At 56.9% G+C, this 20,203-nt stretch overlaps 2 protein-coding genes across 5 annotated transcripts in view; both read right to left on the reverse strand.

The window, feature by feature from the left end:
- Positions 1-6,144, reverse strand: part of DLG3 (discs large MAGUK scaffold protein 3) — a 40,402-nt gene extending 34,258 nt beyond the window's left edge. For both annotated transcript variants that reach the window (XM_065729363.1, XM_065729361.1), the window contains exon 1: positions 5,818-6,144. In XM_065729363.1, coding sequence (XP_065585435.1) covers positions 5,818-6,144 — 327 coding nt within the window. The remainder of the gene's footprint in view (positions 1-5,817) is intronic.
- A 1,980-nt stretch (positions 6,145-8,124) lies between these two features.
- LOC136044208 (disks large homolog 1-like) lies at positions 8,125-19,963 on the reverse strand. Of its 3 annotated transcripts, none has more exons than XM_065729370.1 (4): positions 18,065-18,295; positions 15,349-15,491; positions 14,388-14,531; positions 8,125-8,243 (listed from the first exon to the last, which is right to left on the reverse strand). In XM_065729370.1, exons 1-4 carry the CDS (start codon positions 18,225-18,227, stop codon positions 8,232-8,234), a joined length of 462 nt encoding a protein of 153 aa, XP_065585442.1. In that variant the 5' UTR covers positions 18,228-18,295; the 3' UTR covers positions 8,125-8,231. The 3 variants fall into 3 exon arrangements, with proteins under 3 accessions (XP_065585442.1, XP_065585441.1, XP_065585440.1); XM_065729369.1 differs by lacking the exon at positions 8,125-8,243 and adding an exon at positions 19,914-19,963 and having other exon boundaries at positions 13,653-14,531; positions 18,065-18,196; XM_065729368.1 differs by lacking the exon at positions 8,125-8,243 and having other exon boundaries at positions 13,653-14,531.
- Positions 19,964-20,203: the final 240 nt, after the last annotated feature.

The raw sequence follows: 20,203 nt of genomic DNA on the forward strand, positions 1-20,203 counted from the left end.
TGGGTTTGAAACAGCTTTCTTCTCTAAGTTCCAGTGCACCCCTAGGTACAACATTTCAATAAAGATGTTTCTGTGCTGCAGCAGCCAACTGAGATCCACCAGCATAGACCCAAACTAAGTTACAGCAGATAGGAAGGAGACGAGGGAGAATTCAGGTCCCAGGGTGCTCTGAAGTGCCACGCATCACCAGAAATAGTGACAGCCCCTGAACGAGTCCTTCAGCAATCCCCCCTTGGATGAGCTTCTGCAGAATAAACTGAACTGCATACCAAATTCATGCATGCTCAGCTTGTTAAATGCTGTGGTTTTTTTGTTTTTTTTTCTCTCCATGTTACAGATACGTGCCCGTGACATACTGTTGGATTTGCAAGTGCCCTTGAGGGATCCCCGCATCATCCCATGTTGTTCAAACCAGCTACGAGCACTCACACAACCCGTGTCACCTTACAGCAGCCCTACAGCAGAGCGAGGGTTAAACCAATCCCCAGATCACCATCAAGCCAGGGACACCCTGCTCCTCCATCCCAGAGTGGTGCCTGATCCGCTCTCCTCTGGGAACTGGGAGGGCATCCTGCATGGGGCTGAGTGCTGCAGCACCCAGCACGCAGCCACGGCTGATTGCAGCCTGATTAGTCTTAATCACTTCCTCTCTCTAAATGAGCATCCGCAGAGAAGGAAGGAGCGGAAGCTCCTCTCCTCTGATCGAGGCATGCTGTGTGCCCACGGCCTCACCCGAGCAAGGCAGCTCTCCAGGGACGGCCAGGGCTTCTGCTGCGCTTCCACCCCTGCAAACACAGCACCTGGATGGGTGGATGGAGGGAAAGATGGATGGTTGCAGAGATGGAGAGATGAAGGAATGGAGGGATGGATGGGGGGAGGGAGGGATGGATGGGCGAATGGATGGATGAAGAGATGGAGGGAAGGATGGAAGGATGGTTGGTGGAAGAAATGGATGAATGGAAGTTGAGATGGATGGATGGAGAGACGGAGAAATAGATGTAGCGATGGTTTGCCTCTCATGAAAGACCTGAGGGCCCCCCCTGCCTCCAGAATAACACGTGAGCAGTCAGCAGAGCCCCACCATGTCCCCAGCATTGGTCAGGAATGGGCTGGGACAGGTCTCACCAAAATGGTAATGTCAAAGCCAAGGGAAAGAGCCCAGCTGAGACAACAGTGTATGAGGAGCATCCCTCTGGCTGAAGTCTTCCTTGTGAGGAGCCACCTCCTGCTGCAAGTAATGGTATAACTAATACAATGTTTTGGTAGGGTCAGCACAAACATATAAGGATTCCCATGCCTGTTGGAAACAGGAGAAGACCTTCAAGTGAATAAGGAAATTAAGGAGACAAATGTCCTTGCCCATCCACTCCCAAATGGGCATTTTTGGAAGGCGCACTGAGTACATCTTAGCCCTTCAGCTTGCTCCTTGCAGAATGGAGGGATAGGTGGGAGCAGGACAAGGGATGCCCTAGGGTGGGTGAGGGGAATTGGCCAAGCAGGAGACAGAGAGGGAGTGAGGAGACCCCAGGAACATCTTGAAGAGGGGTCATCAGGACCACGGTACCGGCTGGGTGGCAAAGAAGGAAGGTTCAGGATGACAGAAATAGTGCCTGCGTCATAGGTCTGTGGGGTGAGGGCTTGGGGTGATGGAGAGGCAGAATCTGGGGGAAGGAGGGCAGCTCAGCACCTGGTTCCAGCCACCCAGCTCAGCGACGGCAGGATCACCAGGCGGAGATGCCCGAGAAACAAGCTGAGAGGTGAAATCAGATGGAAGGAGATATATTAGGAACAGACACGCAGATTTACACATCGTGAGTGAGGAGGTGACAAACGGGTCCGTGGGTTGGGAATGAAACTCTCACGAGGGAGCGGGGTGCGATGAGGGAAGAGTGGGGTGCGATGACAGTGTGGTGAGGGAAGACCCTGCGGGACTCCGGCTGGTGAGGGGACACGTGGGGACAGATGCTGGGGGTGGCCAGGGGACAACCAGCGGCTGAAAAGTCCCGCTGAGCGTGGGGAGCCAGCTGCAAATGGCAAATGTTGCTAGAGTTGTATCTACATTTAGGCTGCCAAAAATACCTCCCCGCAGATTGGATGTCTTTAATTAAAAGGATGTCTCCTGCCGCTCAGTGTGACGCAGAGCTCGCCCTGCTCACGGGGCTCTGCACGGCACCGCGGGGGCTGTCCCATGGGCAGCTCATCCCTGCGGGCATCCTCCTGCACCCTGGGCAGTGCTTTCCCCAGTCGCTCCTGCATGGAATGGGCGCAGAGCATAGGAGGGAAGCAGACCCCCCTTTCCTGTTTTGGCTTCCCTCTTTCCTTCCTTCCTTCCCTCCAAACACCGAGAACGCCTTCCTTCTCTTTCCTCCTCCACCTTCGAGTGCAAAGATTTAGCTAATTTCTTCTATGAATAGCACACAAGTAGCCATAGCAACATCACCCTGCCAACCTCACCACCTCCACTGCCTCCGTGTCCCCAGCACCCCGTTCCTCTCACCCTCCCTCGCACATCCCCAGGGAATATCTGGGGCTCCAGCCCTTTCCCACCCCACTGCTCATAAACCCGGACCGGCCACTGCTCTCTCCCAGGGCTCTTTCTCCCCCACCTCCCATGACCCATGAGCCCCGAAGCTTTGCTATGCCCATCAAGAACTGCTACTTCCACCAAGACAGTGCCCACCTCCTCCGGGTGATTCCCTGGTGGATGGGAGGAACTGTAACAACAGTTTTTGTGCATGGAAAAACACTGCCTTTGGTGACACATTTGTAGCCCTGTACAGGCTGTGGGGCCCTTTCCCCCACTTCCCATTGCTTGTCCACAAAACGCCTCTGTCCAGGAGGTCCCCAAAAGCCCAGCATGCTCCAGAGCTGCTCCAACCCACCCCGAATGACCCCAGTCCCAGGAGAGGGGAGAGGGGAGACAGCAGGATGCCATCTGCCCACAGGAAGGGCATCTCTGGCCGTGCATGGCTGGCAGACCTGGGGCTGCTCCTGTGGTTGGATAACCCATACCAGCCACTTCCCACTGTACAGCAGTGCCCTTCCCGGAGAGGAGGTGCTCGTGCCCAGAGCCACCCTAAATATGCACCAAAATGCCAGCGAGCCCTTCTGGAGCCCCATGGGGGACCCTGCTCTGGCCGCCAGCTTTGCACTGGACACAAGGGCTGAGCCAAGCTGCAGGGATGGCCCTTCCCGTAAGGACCAGCCCTGGAGAAGGTGCTCCAGTGTGGCCGAGCATCCGGACATCGCTCGCAAGCATCCGTGGGCGGCACTGCGCGGGGAGGAGGGGTTTGGAGCACTTGGCTCCTCTCGCTGCTGCGCATCGGCACTGATCGCGCTGCCATTCCTCCCCCAAAGCTGGGAGTCCTCCTCTCACCCCGGTATGGCAGGGAGGGGGGGCCCGCGTCCCCAAGCAGTGAGTGAGGGGGATGAGGTGGGTGCGGGGATGGATGTATTAAGAGGTGGAGAAGGGAACAATGGGGCGTGGTGAAGGCAGAAAGCACAGGAGATGGGGAGTAATAAACGCTGAGATAAGGGAGGAGAAATGGAAGAGATCTCCAAAGGGAGAAAGGAGGGGGGAAGGAAAGCAAAGCAGAAAGAAATGAGAAACCCAGAGCTGGGAGATTTCCTCTCTCCCTGTAGTCAGGATTAGGGGTTCTCAGTTACTGCTGTTGCCTGAGCAAGCTAATTCGTGTCCTGGAGAAGGAAAGGCAGAAGGAGGAGGCAACGGTCGATGCTGGAGCTATGCTGGGTGCTGGGCAGCACATGTGGGCACGGCTACATGCCGTGGGGCTCCATGAGGATGAGTGATGTCAGCGAGCATGCAGCACCAGACGCAGCCGTGAGCACGTTCCCTGTGCACAGCATCTGCACATGCGGCCATGCTGGCACATGCACTGGGTGCAAGGAAGGGGAGAAAAAGGACTGGGGGGAAGGAAGCCCCCAGGGAGGACAGCAGGTCCTGGCTGATGGGGAAACCTCCCGGCTCTGCCTCCCACCTCTGCTGCTGGAAGTGCTTCCAGGGACAGGGACACCACTTAAAGGGGCAGCCCTGGAGATGTCAGATTGCCTCTCCCCAGTGCTCTGGGGGTCTGGATCAGAAGAGGAGCACGGCTGAGCTTTGCTCAGCGCATGCATTTGCGACACAGCAGGGAGCAGTCCTGTCTGCTCTGACACTGGCAGTGCACATAGCACACACGACACAGTACACACGCAGACCCCACTGTGCTCACGCAGCCTCACACACTGCCATCCTCTGCCACTTGCAGAGCAGCGAGGAAGCACTGATTCCTTCACCTCAGTGCTAAGGCTGGGCAGAGGTTCCCAGTGTGGACCCGGGGCTCGGTGGCAACACCACAAAGAGACAATGCTTTCCCTTCCACCATTGCAGCACACGACAGCTCCCCTGCCCAGCGCCGCGCAGTGCTGCAGCTGCCACCACCACCCTCCCCTGCAATCATCCCTGGGCCAGACCTCCCCTGCAAGCAGGAGGGGAGCACCCGGCTCCAGCTCACTGCTCCTGCCCAGGGGTGGATGCTCTGCATTGGATGCTCTGCACTGGACAGAGCGAAGCAAAGAGATAGCGAAGGGAAGCTGAAAAGCTTTGGCCAGGGATCAGCAGGCAAGAGAGAGAGACGAGGCTGATTTTGATGCAAAGAGTGGCAGAGAAGCAGAGAGCAGCAGGAGCGGGCTGATAGGAAGGTGCTGGGGTTTTGGGGGCTCTCTGTAAATGTCTTCTGAGCGTATCAACCTGGAATCAGATTATTTCGATCAGAGCTACAGGCTGAGACAGCAATGAAGAAAAACACGGGAAGGGAAGCAGAAGATTGTGTTTTCCAAGGGGAAAGGAAGAGAGAATTCCCATTGATTCCTGTGTGCCTGCCTGCCTCAGCGTCTTGAAATAATAATTAGAAGAATCAATAAGAAATCATGTGAGGTTTGAAGATAATGAATGAAAGGAGCAGAAGAAGCAAACTGAAATGCCTTTCTCTTAAGCAGGGTAAATCGTTTTTCAGGCAGGGTCTAGCCTCCATTTTAATGCTTTGCAAACAGCTCCAACCATTTTCTAAGCTTGCTTGTGGGTTCAAAACAAGACTGGTCTCTCCATTTAGAGGAAAAACACAGCCTAAGAATGGGTCCTGGAGGAGAACACTAATAAAATGAACGCGTGTGGGAAGAAATGGAGGCAGTGAAATGGGGCAGAAAGCACACAGCATGCTGGCGACCAGAGAAGGGTTACATAATAATCTCTGGGAGCAGGGACGTAGCAGCAGAGCGAGGAAACCACAACTCAACGGCAAGCAGGTGCCGGTCTGAGAGCCCACGAGGCTGTTTGTGGCAGCGTGCCCCACGCCTGCAGAATGCAACACCACGGGGGACACCCTCAACGGCACCGGGGCTCCAGGCAAAGGCATCGTGAGCAGCAAGGACGGCAGGTGGGTGCCCCAAACCCATTGTACCTGCCACCTGCCTCGTGCCAGGCGAGAGCCAGCCGTGCCCTGTCCGAGCTGTGCCCCAGGGGTGCTCTCCAGCACACAATACTACATTAGGTGGGACTGCAGCTCTCGGCCTGAGCGATGGAAACAGCCAACCAAAGCAGCGATGACGGCCAACCCAAGTGATGATGATGGCCAACCCAAGTGACGATGATGATGGCCATCAACTGCAACAACGACGGTGTCCACCCACAACGGTCCAATGCACCAGCATCGCCTGCCACGGCCCCACTGCTCCTTAGAGGAGCCCCCCAGCATCCATCCGCCCCATCCCATCGCATCCCAAGGTGCCAGAGAACCGCAACGTGGTGCCGGCCCGTACCTGCTCGTACCAGTCGCGGCTCGAACACGTGCACTCAGGCCACCAGCCCGGGCCACTCCCGTTCACCTTGGGCGCACTCTTCCCCGGTGGCGGCGGCGGAGGCTTCAATGCAGCGGCATCGCGGGCAGGGGGCCCCAGCTTGGCCTTACCGCGGGCAGCAGGCGCGGCCCCCCCGGGTGCCGGCAGGGTCTGCGAGCCGTAGCCACCGTAGCCGTACTGCTCGTGCTGCCACTCGCCGTAGGAGGGGGGCTCCATGCGCCGCAGGGCCGCCATCCGCGTCACCTCGTAGCACTCGGGGCACTTGCAGCAGTGGTGGTGCTTGTGCATCGCTGCCCTCACACCATAGAGCCGGCAGGGTGGGAGGGAGGGAGGGAGGGAGGGAAGGAGGCGGCGCGGAGGGATGCGCGCAGGGAGACGGAGAGGGAGGGATGCTCGGGGGGCGGCAGCGGCCCCCGCCCCACGCCACGCGCGCCCCCGGTCCCGGGATGCAGGAGGGGTTAGGGCGCAGAGAGCTCCGCGGGGTCGCGCCGCTCACTCCTGTCGTGGCTCAGTCCTTGCGTGGGGCTCCGCTCCGCTCGGCTCAGCCCGGTCCGGTTCGGCGCGGTTCAGCCCGGTCCGGCGCGGCTCGGGAGCGCGGAGCGCGGCACCTGCGGCGGCGCGGAGCATCCTCCGCCTCTCCCCGCCGCTCCCCGCCAATCTGCGGCGCGGAGCCTCCGCGCACCGCCCCGCACCGCGGCCGCCCGCCGCCCCCGAAGTGCCGCCGGGGAAAGGCTGGGGATGAAGGGCAGAGCGGCCGGGGGTTCCCGCAACCCAAAGGGCAAGATTTCTCCCCCGGCAGCAGCGTCAAAACCCGCCCGCAAAACAGCGAGCCCAAAAAACGCCGTGCCGTGCAGCCCCACGGCTTGCTCAGCTCCGCTCTGTGCCCTGCTGATCCCCAGAACCTCGTGTTTGCGGGAATGCAGAAACCCTTTGCTCAACAGTTCCCTGCCTCACCTGCGGCTGCCCTCGCCCCGTCTCTATCCCCAGCTCCGCACACGCGAGGGCATCCCCACATCAGCTCTCATCTCTCTTGGCTCTGTTGCTGTGCACTCCAGCACCGCACCCTGGGGTTGCTGCCCGTGAGGCTTTTTTGGGGTATAGAAACCCCAGGTGCCTTCACTGGGCCTCGGAGCAGCTCAGTGGCTCCAGATCTGTGGCACAAAAAATCAGAAGAGAGTCACCCTCCCAAGTTGAAAGGTGGAGGGGAAGACCACTGCAGAAAAGCATATCTGACTCGTTAAGGAAAAGCTGAGCCTGGCCCACAATTAACCACTGCAATAAGACCCATGTTGTCCCAGAAGCCCTGAGCACCACAGTCCCCACTGCACAGTGCAGTGTCCATCCTCCCCAGCACTGGCTGCAATCCATTGCCTCTGGGCTGCCCAGGTTGCCTCTGTCACAGCATGGATGCCACTGTCACACGCTGCTCTTGATGACACACATCTGTGACACATTCAAGCTGAAATCCCCCTGGCTCTAAGCTCAGAACAGCTGTAAGGTGCAGGGGACTGCTGCACACAGAGCTGCAATAAGCCTTGTAGGTGGTCAGCACCTCCTGCCTGAGCACTTCAGGACACAGAGTCCTTCACAGCCACCCCGTACCTCTGAGATCTGGGTCACTCCAGCATCAGAGATGTGTCCAAAATGTTCATGCTGCCCTGCTCCCAATGTGGCTCTGTTCACTCAGTCCTGCGGTGAGGACAGGTAAGGACACGGGCTTTCACTTAGAGGAGGGAATGTGAAAGCAAAGGACGAGACCTGGTAGGGAAAAATGCTTTAATGAGGAATGGAACGAAGAATTTAAGAGAAGCACTGGCTTTGTTTTTGCCCTGGCAGCCCATGCCTGCCCCTCCTGCTTCTTCTCCCAGCTAACTTATCTATGGGTATCCCATTGCTGTGTGCAGAGAGGCCCCATACTTCCCTTGAGCCTCATGGAGTCCTTCCCATCTTGCAGCTCCCTATCTGCATATCCTGCTTTACCTCTTCTGCTCTGTCCTTGGTACAAGGGTTGTTTCATTCCTCCTCATTTACAGTGAGCAGCACACGTCATCTGCCAGCCCCAACCAAGAGGAACAAAATCCTGGTTGCTGCTTGCCTGCACTGCTCCCTGCACTGTGTGGGGCTCGGGACGTGTTACCAGGCTCAGGAGGAGGTCAGTGCAGGGCCAGGTGCACTTCAAGGAACCCAAGCACTCTCCGATCCGCTCTCCTCTTCTACCAAAGCCTACCCATCTTATTCAAATGTGGCTTTGGCAGCTGCTCTTTTTTTTTCAGGTGCTAATTTCAGCAAAGCATCAAGAAATCCCAGAGACGGAGCTATTTACACGGCACGAAGGCGGCGTGGCACGGAGCTAGGCTGCCATCACTTCCTTCCTCTCACACGAAGTCCTGCGGGAAGAGGAAGGCAAGTGTGAGGGATGGGCACTGACCCATCCAAGGTCGGTGTGAAGGAAGGGGTTGGAGCCAGCTCAGAAGGCTTTGGTGGGCCTGCAGCCTTCCGAGGAATGCCCAGGGAGGATGGGATCCTGAGCTCAGTGCTCTCAGCACAGTTGCCAAACAAATTATTCTCCTCCAGGGTAAAACCGTTCTTGTTTTATTAATGATACGTTGCCCGGTGCCACAGTTCCACCCCTCACTTGCCGCAGCCACCGAGTGAGGTTCTTCAATCAGCACCAAGAGCCACTTTCTCCAGTTGAAACTGCAGCAAATGAACTAGGAAACATTCCCTGCTGTGCTGATGGGGCTGAGCACCACAGCTTCACGCTGGGGACCTCCTGTGGGTCAGCCTGGGAACAGCCTGGGTTCTCCCTGTGCAGAGGCTCTATTCAGCAGCAAGCAATTGCAGTGGGCATTGTGCATGGACACAGACACTCTGCTCAGCTCCTGCTCGGCCCTGAAGCTCACACTCCTGCCCTGACAGAGGGTTTTTGGGGGCCACAGTGGAATCATATCATGCATTTCAGAGCTAAACAGCAGTTTTAAGCATCAAAGGCACAGCTAGGAGCCCATAAAAGCAGGGGAAAAGGCCCTTTCCTTGGATTAAACATTAACATGACTCAGTTCTGCACAGGCATGGCAATAAAGCACTGCCACATCCCATGGCTCAGAGCGCCCGCTTGCATTGTCCCTGAAACCAGGAGATCAGGGCAGCCACCCACCCAGGGCAGCAGCGTGCAGGTATACGTGGGGACCTGGCAGTGACCGGAGCCAACCACGAGGGACGGGAGGTGGCGGCCCGCCCCTCCTCAGCTCTACCTTTCTGCACTGCCGCGTCGCCTTTAAGAGAGCGAGTGCAGCTCGGAGTTTCTGAATGGCTGTCCCCGCCCCCCGCCCGCCTGCCCGCCGCTCAGCCAATCAGCGGCCGTGCCGCAGGGCCGCAGCCGGCTCACGGGCCTCTCTTAAAGATGCAGTGTCTCTTTTAAAGCCTTCCCCTCCGCCGTCCTCACGCCAAGATAGAAAAGGAGTGCTTTGGGAGCCCTGAGGTGACCTTGAAACGTGCGCCCACGCGTGGGGCAAGCAGAAGGCGCAGCTCAGGCTGACAGAGGCACGGAGCACTGACAAACAGCTGTGTGTCAGCACTGACCCACCTGGCATGAGCCCGGGGTGGCAGGTGACTGTCCTCACCTGCAGGTTGGGATGCAGCTGCTCAGGTCCCAGGATCTGTTGTTCTGCACCAAAGCAGCCCTGCACTCCTGCAGCAGCATGATGCCAAAAGGCACAAAACCTCCCCGCAAGAACACCACATGAAATTTACCTTGCAAAACGCACCCCAAAACGCATGGGACACAGTAACGTGGCACTCATGGGGGCAGGGACCTGACAGCATCAGCAATGACACTGGCCCAGGGGCAGGCTGTGCCTCCCAGCACCACAGTGCATCCCCCCTTGGTTGCTCTCTGCAAACTCTCCTACATGTGGTCTGCAGGAACTTAGCTGCAAGGTGACCCAGTCTGAAAATGACCCTAAAAGGAGAAGAGACACGTGGCAGGACACGGCTGCAATGCTGGCAGAGCCGAGCCCAGCTCTGGGCACACACAGGTGGGTGCCTGGTGGTGAGGCTGGGCACGATGCTCCACGTGCCAGTGCTGCGGGCACCAGAATGCCTGAGCAGTGCCAGCCCTGAGAGCTATCTAGGCCACAGAGCGCAGGGGTCCTCTGCCTGAATCTCAATGCCTGGAATCATTTCTTAGGTGCAATGCCAGCAAAGTTCTTGCACGATGCTGTGCGCTTGCAGGCTGCGTGGTTACAACGGGAGCTGCATTCCTGCAGCAGGGCACTGGGTTGGCCTGAAATCATCCTGCAGCCACGTGTGCTGCAACCACCTCGGAGCAGGCAGAGCACTGCAAGATGCAGCAGCACGTAGCAGAAAGCCTTAAAACGGGGTCACACTCGGATTCACAAGAGGGACGATTCCCAAACCCGCACTCATCCACTGCCCTCATTCCCCTGCAGATTCTCCTAACTCCTACAAAAGCCACAGATAATGGACCTCTCAGCATAGCTCAGTGCTTATCCTCCAAATCCCAAAGACTAAAAACCCTCCTGAGCAGCTATCACGGCTGCTCTATTTATAACAGTGCTGGTGATGCCTCTTTCACCACCATTCTGATTCCATCCTTCCCGACACCATTAAGATGCAGCGACGTTTTCCCGGCTCCAGCTAGGAGGCAGCTGGCCTGCCAGGCTCTGTCTTCCAGCTCAGTTTGTTCCTTTAACAGAATGGAGAGGGGAGCCCGCTTGCTTTGCAGAAATGCACCCGGGAGATTTGTCTTCAGCCTCCAGAGACAGGCACCAAAAACACTTCAGCCCCATCCTGCTCAGGTGGTCTCAGCTCGTGCTTTCAGAGCTAAGCCCTGGGATGCATGAATCTTAATGTACAGGCAATGCCCTGCTCTGCTGGGGACAGCAGGAGCAGGTCGATAAGGCGTGGATTGGAAGGATGGACTCAGAGCTCATGTGGGCGATGGGAGCATGGCTGTCTATGGGACAGCCCCAGCACTGCACGTGCTTGTACTATCACCAAACAAAATAATACCCAAACAGCAACGATGACCTGAATGAATGGACAGATCAACAGCCCCATCTCCAGCAGAACCTGCCTGTGCTGCAGAGCCAGAAAAGCCTTGCAGTCTGCTGAGGATCTTCCTTTTGCCACTGGTTTTAGACAGAAAGGCCCTGAATAGCGTAGGAACAGATGGCTGCACGTGATCTATGTTTGACAGGCTGGTGGCTCCATCAAATTCATCCTTCACTGAAGCTGTACGTTCAGCAGGGAGAAATGAAGTCTAAGCATCTCCTTGTTCATCTCTGCAGCAAGAATAGCAAGAGCCTCTAGTAAAGCTGAGGCCACTCAACCCCAAAACGTCCACTGAAGTGACAGCTCTCCCTGACACAGCCCATGCTGAAATCCCCTTTGCACAGCAGCATCCTCAAGACACAGGCAGTGGCTGCCCAGCTGGGTGCCCGTGCTGCAAGGGCTGATGTGCGTGGCTGAGCTGGAGTGAGTTACAGCAGACGGACAGACCAATAGACACACATCCACTTGGCCTCAGTGCTTTGGGTTTTGAGGGGAAGCAGACAGGCGTGGTGGTGCTGGCAGAGCAGCCCCCAAGCGTGGGGGTCAGAGTGGATGCGTGCATCTTCTTCAGCACTGACAGCAGCAGGGAGGGCTCCTGAGAGCCGGCAGGGCTGGGTCGCATCCTTCCTGGGGTGACAGGAAGGGAAAGGGACATTTTTGACCTTTGCCATAACAGCCTTCTCCTGGCACACAGGAACACACTCACACAGCCTGGGTGAGAGGCAGCACCTCTGCCAGCAAGGTTTCCCATCCACCGGCGATGCAGAAGCACACGAGGCACAACTGCTTGCTGAAGCAGCCCCTCCACCACTCTAAGAGCCGCTGGCGCTCAGCATCGGCTGTTGGGATAAGCATCGCGGTGCAGGGAGGGATGTGCAGGGCAGACCGCGGTGGCACAGTGACAGAGATGAAGTCAGAGCGGCTCCGTGAGGGGCCGGGCAGCGTTTTCTCGCAGGCGCAGCGTTTCTGCTCATCAGCGGTATTGTTCCTCCTGCATTCATCGCTCCAGCTGGCTGCTCTCTGCTCCCCGAGCCGGGAGCGGGGAGGGGAGGTGTGGCGAGGATGGTGCTTTCAGAGAGATGAAGCCTTCCTGCCACCCCCTGGGCACAGGCGGGCAGCGCTGCGGGAGCAGCCTCTGGTTCTTCCCCACGCTCAAGCCTCAAAAGCTAAAGCAGAAGGAGGCTGACGTGGAGAATTTGGCTGACAAAACCCCACGGAGCGTGCAGGATCGTGCTTCCACGGGGCGTTGCAGCTGCCCGTGTCCCTCTGCGGGCTGAACATCGCTTTCCCACCGAGGGATGCTTTCAGCCCCCGGAGCTGATGCTCTGCATGCCGGTCCCTCTCCCTGAGCAGCAGCCATTGGTGCGGTGCGGGGCTACTCAGAGTGCACGGAGCCATGCCAGCAGACAGAACGTTTCCTGTTCCTGGAAGCATTTGTGCAGACAGGCCATTCGTTTCCTGCACGCCTTCCTGGCTAAGGCAGGTTACAGTGACTTTCCCTCTGCCGTTACCGCTGGGAAGAGCTGCAGGCAGGGGACAGGCCGGAGCCAAGACAACACAAAACTTATTTTCAGCGATGGATGCAATAAGAGAAACAGGCAGGACATGCCAGCTTGCCTCCATTCCTCTTCTCAGCAGTGAGGTATCCACTGGAGCACTTGCTTGCAGGCTGATAACACAAGGGATGCAGCTGCTCTGCCCCGCCTTGGCACCCACATGCCCTATTATCGTCAAACATCATCTATTATAAACCCCCCACATCTCAGCTTGGAGAGGAACAGCTCTGAGCCTGCAGCTTCCAGCACTGCCTGGTCCCAGTTTCCAGGGGAGATGCCTCAGGGATAGCAGAGTCCCAGGCATGGCCAAGCACTGCACATCACCTCAGTGTTCTTCCCTCAAGGCCCCTACTCTGCACCCATCCGGGTTGTGAGGGAAGAGGTGTGGGTGTGAATGCTCTGGCTGAAGGTGCCCATCACCCTGACCTGACCCCACACAAGGAGAATGCTGAAAAGAAAAACGCTTCAGGAAAGAGTGACAGGAACAATTTCAGGGCTGGAACAACACTGAGCAAGTGAGGAAGCCAATCTGTTTAGTTTATCTAAGGGAAAGTTGAGAGGGAACTCAGAAGCATCTATAAATACCGACACGTTGGGAACGGTTCTGACTGCTGCAGCCCTTTATCCCAGCAAACAAAGGCAGCAAAACCTCCTGGGGCTGGGAGCTAAAGCAAGAGGAATCCAGGCTAGCAGTAAAGTGCAGATTTTTAAATGGAAAGGATAAATAACCATCAGGAGAGCCGGGCTATCATGCAGCAGATTCCCCATCATGTGAAATCTCAAAATTGAGGGGAGGTGTCCACATCTCAGCCAGGAGCGTGGGGATGAATGCTGTGCTGGTAGGTTCCTGCCCCTGAGAGCCCCATGTCCATGGGTACAGCCCAGGGACACAGGGATGGGAGCAGAGGGAAAGGCGGAAGGCTCCATCTGAAATCCCAACGGATAAAGTAATAAAAGCAGGTGGATTCCCAGTGTGTGCAAAGCAAGTTTTCATCACTGAAACCACTGCTAGGTGTGGGCTGATTGCAGAATGCACCTCTCGTCTCCATAAAACCACAGCCACCCCCCCCCACCTCTTCCAACACTAGTAAGGGTTTGGTGAGTGTTAGAAGGTGCAGAGGACAGTGAGAGGAAAAGGAGAAATTCAACAGTAAGGAAAAAAAGAAATGGGGCATTACCCATTTTATTGGAGACTAAAGCAAGAAGGGAAACAATCAAAATGGGCAGAAAAGCAGCAGTATGATTTTCATGTTTAAAATATATTGGAAGAAGAATCCAACTTAGCAAACGAGGACTGATTAAAGCTGTGCCAAGGAAAACAAAGCCTTTGTGTTATTTTACATCTGGTGAGCTCCATCCATCACAGCCACCCCATCCCTCCCTAAAGGCTGGGAGTATGTTTTGCCCTTCACTCGTCCCTACAACCAACATCAGGTACGGAGCCCACACGATGCGCTCGCACCAGGAGGACGCTGAGATTTATGACCCACATCCAGATAGATGGCAAACAGCAAGGAAAAGCTCCTGGTATGCTGAGGAATGGACCTGCCATTGAGCAGCTTGGAGAAAAAGGTGGAAATCCACAAGGTGGGCGTGAGACAGAGATATAAGGCAAGAGGGACAGGGCTGGGAGGATTTCCATCCTGTGCCACATCCATCTGCCCTCTCAGCCCAGAGAGCTGACGCTGGACCACACGAGCGCTAACGCACAGGGGATGCTGTTGGTGTTACAGCCACGTTTCCCAGCCTGAGCATCACCATCCCACCAGGAACAGCCCAAGGAAACACCAGCCCCAGGCACCTCCCCGGCACCGTCCCGCGGTGCTATGGGCACGCAGCCCCGGTGCTGTCCCCACGGTGGCAGCTGGTGGCCGGGTGGGACGCGGTGCGGGGGCTCACCTGTGGCAGGGCACTGTGGGAGCCCAGCACCAGGCTGCAGATGCTGGTTGGTGCCTCTGTCCGGCGAGCTGTCACCCTCACCAGCCGTGGTGGCGTTCCCGGGGTCATCGAGAGCAACCTTTGCTCACCGTCCTGGGCTGGGGCCTACAACGAGACCAGGACACGGGTGGGCAGGGAGGGCTGTGAGCCTCTGGGATGCATTCAGGGCAAGGGGGACCCTACTGCTGGTCTGGAAGTGGATGATCTTTTAGATCCCTTCCAACCTGACCCATTCCACCCTGCATTCCAGCAATAGGAGAGGTGTCCATGCATCTTTCTGGTGAAAGAAGGAGGGATGTGATGGCGTTGGTTTGCTTGGACAGGGGGACTCCACTGCTGAGACTGAGGCTACGAGAAACCCATAAAAGTGAAATAGGATCTCAGTGCGTGCTGCTCCAGAAATAAGGGGTAAGCCCACTGAGAAATGATCCATTGCCATGGACCAGATCCAGGGAAGGATAGGAGCAGGCCTGGAAAGGCAAAACTGCCCCCACTCCATCAAGGCAATTCAATTTGCTTTTCTGCCTGTGAGATAACTTGAAGCCTGCTGCTCAGGCGCTGCTCCTCTGCCTGGTGCTGTGCCTCTTAAAAGACTGTGGGAAATTAAAGAGAATGCAAATAAGAGACATGGAAGTTATCAGAGAGTGGGAAAAAATCCTGAAAAAGGAAACTTGAAAGGCCCAACTCCAGTTATCAAAAGCAGCTTTGTGAGGTGGCTCGATCACAGTCCCACTACATCCGAGGCAGAAAGCACAGCAAGAAGCAGAGCTGGAGCATTAGGAATAATTCAATTAACGCTTATGAATGAGAGATGTTGCCTAATTATTGAGGCAAGCTCTGACAGAGGAGGTGTGGAAGCACGCTGCTGGCGTAGGAGCCAATGCCATCCTGGCCCCTCTAATGGGACCGGAGTGGCTCTTACCTCGGGGGGGGTGTAGGGCTCTCTGGGGCTGGGGGAGCAGCTGGGCTCTGCATGCTGCTGTCGGGCTGTGCCACGATGTGCTGCAGGGCTGGGAGGCTGCAGGAGTGCTGAGCGCAGTGTGAAGTCATAGAATTCATGGATATCTGCAAAACAGCCCAGGAAATGGCATCAGGAGCGGGCAGGGAGCATAGTGCCATTGGGTGCAGGGTCTGTGGGTGCTTTCTCCTAGCCCTGCCAGGAGCGTTTTCCCCTCTCCATCCTGCACACAGGGTGCTGCAGGAAGCAGTGGGGCTGCTGCATGTTTCCATTAGGAAGTGCAGCAGCCCCAGCAAATCTCACGTCACCGCGTTTGAGTGTTTAATTCTGAAGGGGAACTACAGAAAAAGTGAGAAGCTCTTCAGAAAGAAACTGGAAGGGGTGACAAAGAGGGTGGGAAGCAGAAAATCCTATTTAGAGGCTCTGCATCGTGACATCAGAGCACACGTGTGCAGCGTTGGCTGGTGGATGTTAGAAGGGAAAAGGGAGGAAAGCACAGCAGGACTGCAAGAAAAGGGGCTTTGAAAGGGAGAAGGCATTCTCCTAAATAGCTGAAACTGCATCCAAATGAGAAAACCAGAAAGGATGGTGAATGGCACCAGGTTAAATGTACCACTGCAAGAGGTTGGCTGAGGGGGTTTGGTGAACGCCTTGCACACAGCATGGCAAAGTCATAAATCCTGACTGCACGTGGGAGACCGGAGGCAGCCAGGGCTGTGGGGCCAGAAAGGGGCAGTGCAGAAAGAAGCACTCAGGAGGAAAGCCACAGCAGGGAAAGCAAATTCATTTTCTGTGTTCATTGCAGAGGAGCACAGGGAGCTCCGGTTTACTGGGCGTGGTGGGGATGGGTTGGACGAGGTGGTCTTACTGGTCTTTCCCAACTTTAATGATTCTGCAGTACCCCCAAAGGGAACCAACGGCTTCGGGGTGGGGCGGGGGGGTGGAAAAAGCACATCTTTAATGGATTTTCCTAAAACCTGGCGCTTGTCAAAGGGTGCCCTGCAAAAAACTGAGCAACTATGGGAAGAGAAGGGAGGAGGGTACAGATGCCAGGCCCCAGGTGCATCTCTGGGCCTAGCTGCTCCCAGAGCCATGACTGATCAGGCCTGAGGTCACGGCTGGTGCTTGGACAGACAGACTTTGTTTTTGTGCAAAAACATCTCTCCCTCTGCTTATAAAAATAGTCATTGCGTAACAGGATACCACGGGCTCCTGGCTGCGTGGATTACACTTGGAATGCACAAGAGTTCCCGAAAATGAAAACAGGATTTGGATGGCTCTGTCACAGGGGAACATTGCTGCTGGCGCCCCTGTCTGGGGCAGGAACATCACTGGGGGCAGTGGGGAACCCTGGGGAATGGGGTCCTGGGGAAGCTGTGTGTTCTGCTTAATGAGCTGGTGTCTGTTTGATGACAGCATAAATCCCCCTCTGGATCCTGTACGGAAGAGTAACTCTAGATTGACAGAAGAAGGGAGATCAGGCAGCGGTCTAACGCTTTCCTCCTGGGCTCCATGCATCAAACAGATAAGCCTTTCTTTTTTTCAGTTGCAGGAGGCTGCTGGGGGAACAGCATCCAGAAGAGCACAGGCACAGCAACACAGGGCACCGGGACAGCAGGCACAGTGCCCGGCCCCGTGCACGCTGCATCCCAATAGCCCGGGAGCAGAGCCTGAGTTCACAAAGCAGCTTATTTCTAAAGAAGTGCCTGGGAGGCCCCACCCCTTGCATTTTTCATGTGGAACAACATGTGAAGCTCCGCAACACTTGGCACTTCCAGTAGCTCTGCTACCAACAAATGCACTTCGGTGCTCAAACTCAATATATGTCTTAGGAGAACGTTATCTGCAGGAGCAAAAGTTCTGAGGATGACTGTGAACCAGCCTCGTGCATTTGCCTTACTGTGCCCCACCAAAAAAAGCCAACAACCAAGCACAAGCTGCTGAGAGCATAGGAGAGGACAGAGGTATCAGCACCCCGTGCCATGGGAAGGGAAGCACAGGTGCAGGCGTGGGCACAGCACACCCTGCAAACACCCCGACCCAGCCCTGAGGCTCCAAGCAAACTCCCGAGGTACCGCTGGGAGAGGGGTGGGTAAAAAGCAGATGGCATGAGAGCACTCTGTCCTCCCTGTGTCAGTGTCACTCGTCCCTGCGTGCCCGTGGGGGCAGAGCTGTGGACACCACACACGAGCACAGCGTCATGTGAGGCTGTGCAGAGATGGAGGAATTCACAAACATGCACTCAAGGGACGGGGGAGGAAGCAATTAATGCAAATTCCTCGTTAGGTAAATACATTGAGTGAAAGCTGGCTCTGTCCCGGGAACTCATATCCTGCTCAACCAGTTGAAAAGGTCACCAGCAACCAAGAAGCACTCCCTGGTGTTGGTGTTGACAGGACAGCAGGGCTACTCCAGAGACACTGTGCCCTCTCCTTTCCTGTCTTGACAGTGAGCACGGCCCTGACTCTTAGAGCTTCATTCTCCCCACATCACTTCTCTGTTCCAGTACATAAGTCCTCTGCTTTGTGCCTTTGCAGCAGCCTGGGTTGCACTGGGATCATCTCTGAGAGAGCTCCAAAATTTGTGTCCAAAGAGAAACCACGCAGCCAGGAGCGGGTCTGCTCCAGCCAAGAGCACCCACTGACTGCAATGCCCCAGAGAACAGCAGGAAGGGGCTTACCCAGCAGAGCCTGGAAGAGTTTGCTTTGGAAGATGTGTGAGATCTTTCCGATGGAGGCTTTCAGCTCCTGTTCCTCTGGGGAGCTCAGGGTGCTTTGGTATCTCGTCAGGATTTCCACTGCCCGTTCGGTGTCTGCAGAGGGGACACAGGAATAACATGGCATTAAATGCCAGGAGATGGACAGACATGCTTTAGGAAGGCTTGAGTGCACCCTTGAGTGCAAAGAACTCATCCATGAAATACCTCAATTTCCTTCTAGCTCTGGACATTTAAGAGCTGTACAGCAACTCAAGCAGCTTTCCTATGCAGGTGTCCACACGGGCAGCCCAATCACCTCCCAAGCAGAGGAGTTTTTGGGAACTGGACACATCCCCAATGCACAGAGCTGTCAGCATGACCCCTAGGAGCACATGCTCACCCACACAGGGCCAGATGGTCACAGCAGAGATGAGCATAGCAGACTGGGCAAGTGAGGCAGTTACACAGACATTGCAAGCAGCTCGGATCCACGGGCAGAAAAACTTGCAGTTCTACAAGGAGAAAGGTGAGAACTGCTCCAAGCAGTGGAGCCTTAGGTCAGTGGGAAATAAAGCTAGGAAGGAGGGATGCTGGCCAGGAGACTGCTGTGACTGAGCTCCCCCATAGCTGTGGGACAACTTTGGCCCTAAAACAACGGGGCTGTGAGCTCACTGTACCAGGATAGCTCTACACCAGGATAACTCTATGCTTTTCCAGCCAAGACAGCCCCATAGCTGGAGGAAATCCAGCACCAAGCCCAGATGTGACCCACACAAGATGGGTGGGGAGCTCCCACGGACCTTGAGCCCGCCACCACCACTGAATATTTCCCTTTGTCACCCCAGCAGCCCACAGACAAAGGGAGTCTGTGCGAGGCAGCGGGGGAGGCGGCCCGCTGCTGTCTGAGGATCATCATTTGACCCAGGAACTCATGCAGAAAGGATGGTCCTGCTTGTCCCAGGGCTCTCAGCGGGGAATTCAGGTCACCAAACAAGGGGGCCTGTGTCTGCCAGGGCGTGTGCCACCTGCTGTCCCAGCTCATCCCGCCGGGGTCCTGCCTGTGTCACCAGGCCACACTGACTCATCCCAGGAGCAGAAGAGAAAGAGCCAGGGGAAGCGTGAACCGCTCCTGCTCAGAGCTGGGCTCTGCTTTGGGAAGAGCAGGGAGTTTCCAGGGTTCCACCTTCGCTGGGCTTTACAGGCATCCCAGCACCATATCAGCACTGAGGATTTTTTTTTTTTTTCCTCTCTGCAACATCAGACAGCAGCTCCAGCCACTGCCCAGCATCCTGTGAGTCATCTTCACGGCTCATCCCTGACCTCATCAGCAAAGCCTAAAGAAACAGGTGGAGAACCGTGACCACTCCATCAGGGCACAGACCGAACACGGTCTGACCATCCCACCCCACCCGGGCTGGGCAGGAAGAGCAGCACGTATGCTGCCGGCCCTCGTGGTGAGTGACACAGGAGCAGGCAGCGCTGGCCCTGCACGCCAAGCCCAGGGGACAGCCTGAGCATCGCAGTACCTGCAGGAGCACACCCCACTTACAGAGGGGTCCCTCCTCACACCTCACCCGCACGCCCACGTCCTCCCTCCCCGCAGGGGAAGCGCAGCAGCCCACAGCCACGCCGTGGTAAGGACGCATCCCACGCCCCGGAGAGGGCACGCAGCCGGGCGCCCACTCCACGGTCCTCCATCCCGGGGGAGCCGCGGCCGCTGTCCCGGCAGCGGAGCTCGGTCACGGTGCGGCGGGGCGGACACTTGTTGAGCGCTGCGGGCCGCGGTGCCCGGAGCTGCGGGCGGGGCGGGGCAGGGCTCGGCTCTCCTTACCTTCCCTGCGGATCATCGCTCCGCCGTGGCCGGCGGCCGCTCCGCTCGGTGCCAACCCACGAGCGGCCGAGCCGCCGCCGCCCGCCCCGCCCAGCGGGAACCGGGCGAGGAGCCGCCCCCTCCCACCCCCGCCCCGCCCCCGGGGAGCACCCCATAACCTTCCAGCCCCGGGGCGTTCCGCTGCGGGTCCTCTCCCCCACGTCCAACCCGGGCACCGGCAGCCTCAGGCCGGCCCGGTTCGGAGCCCCGCGGTGATGGGCCCCGGCCCGGAGCTGCGTCCGCTCCCTCCC

Source organism: Cyrtonyx montezumae, unplaced genomic scaffold (assembly GCF_038088225.1).
Source record: "Cyrtonyx montezumae isolate F1298 unplaced genomic scaffold, pur_monq_1.0 scaffold_11, whole genome shotgun sequence".
Taxonomy (NCBI): Eukaryota; Metazoa; Chordata; class Aves; order Galliformes; family Odontophoridae; genus Cyrtonyx; species Cyrtonyx montezumae.

Coding starts and splice junctions, on each gene's coding strand:
- LOC136044208 (XM_065729368.1), bottom strand. CDS start 18,227: ATGCCATGTTATTCCTGTGTCCCCTCTGCAGACACCGAACGGGCAGTG. Junction 15,492..18,064: donor ACTCTTCCAGGCTCTGCTGG/GTAAGCCCCTTC, acceptor GCTGTTTTGCAG/ATATCCATGAATTCTATGAC. Junction 14,532..15,348: donor AGCCCTACACCCCCCCCGAG/GTAAGAGCCACT, acceptor GTCTCGTTGTAG/GCCCCAGCCCAGGACGGTGA.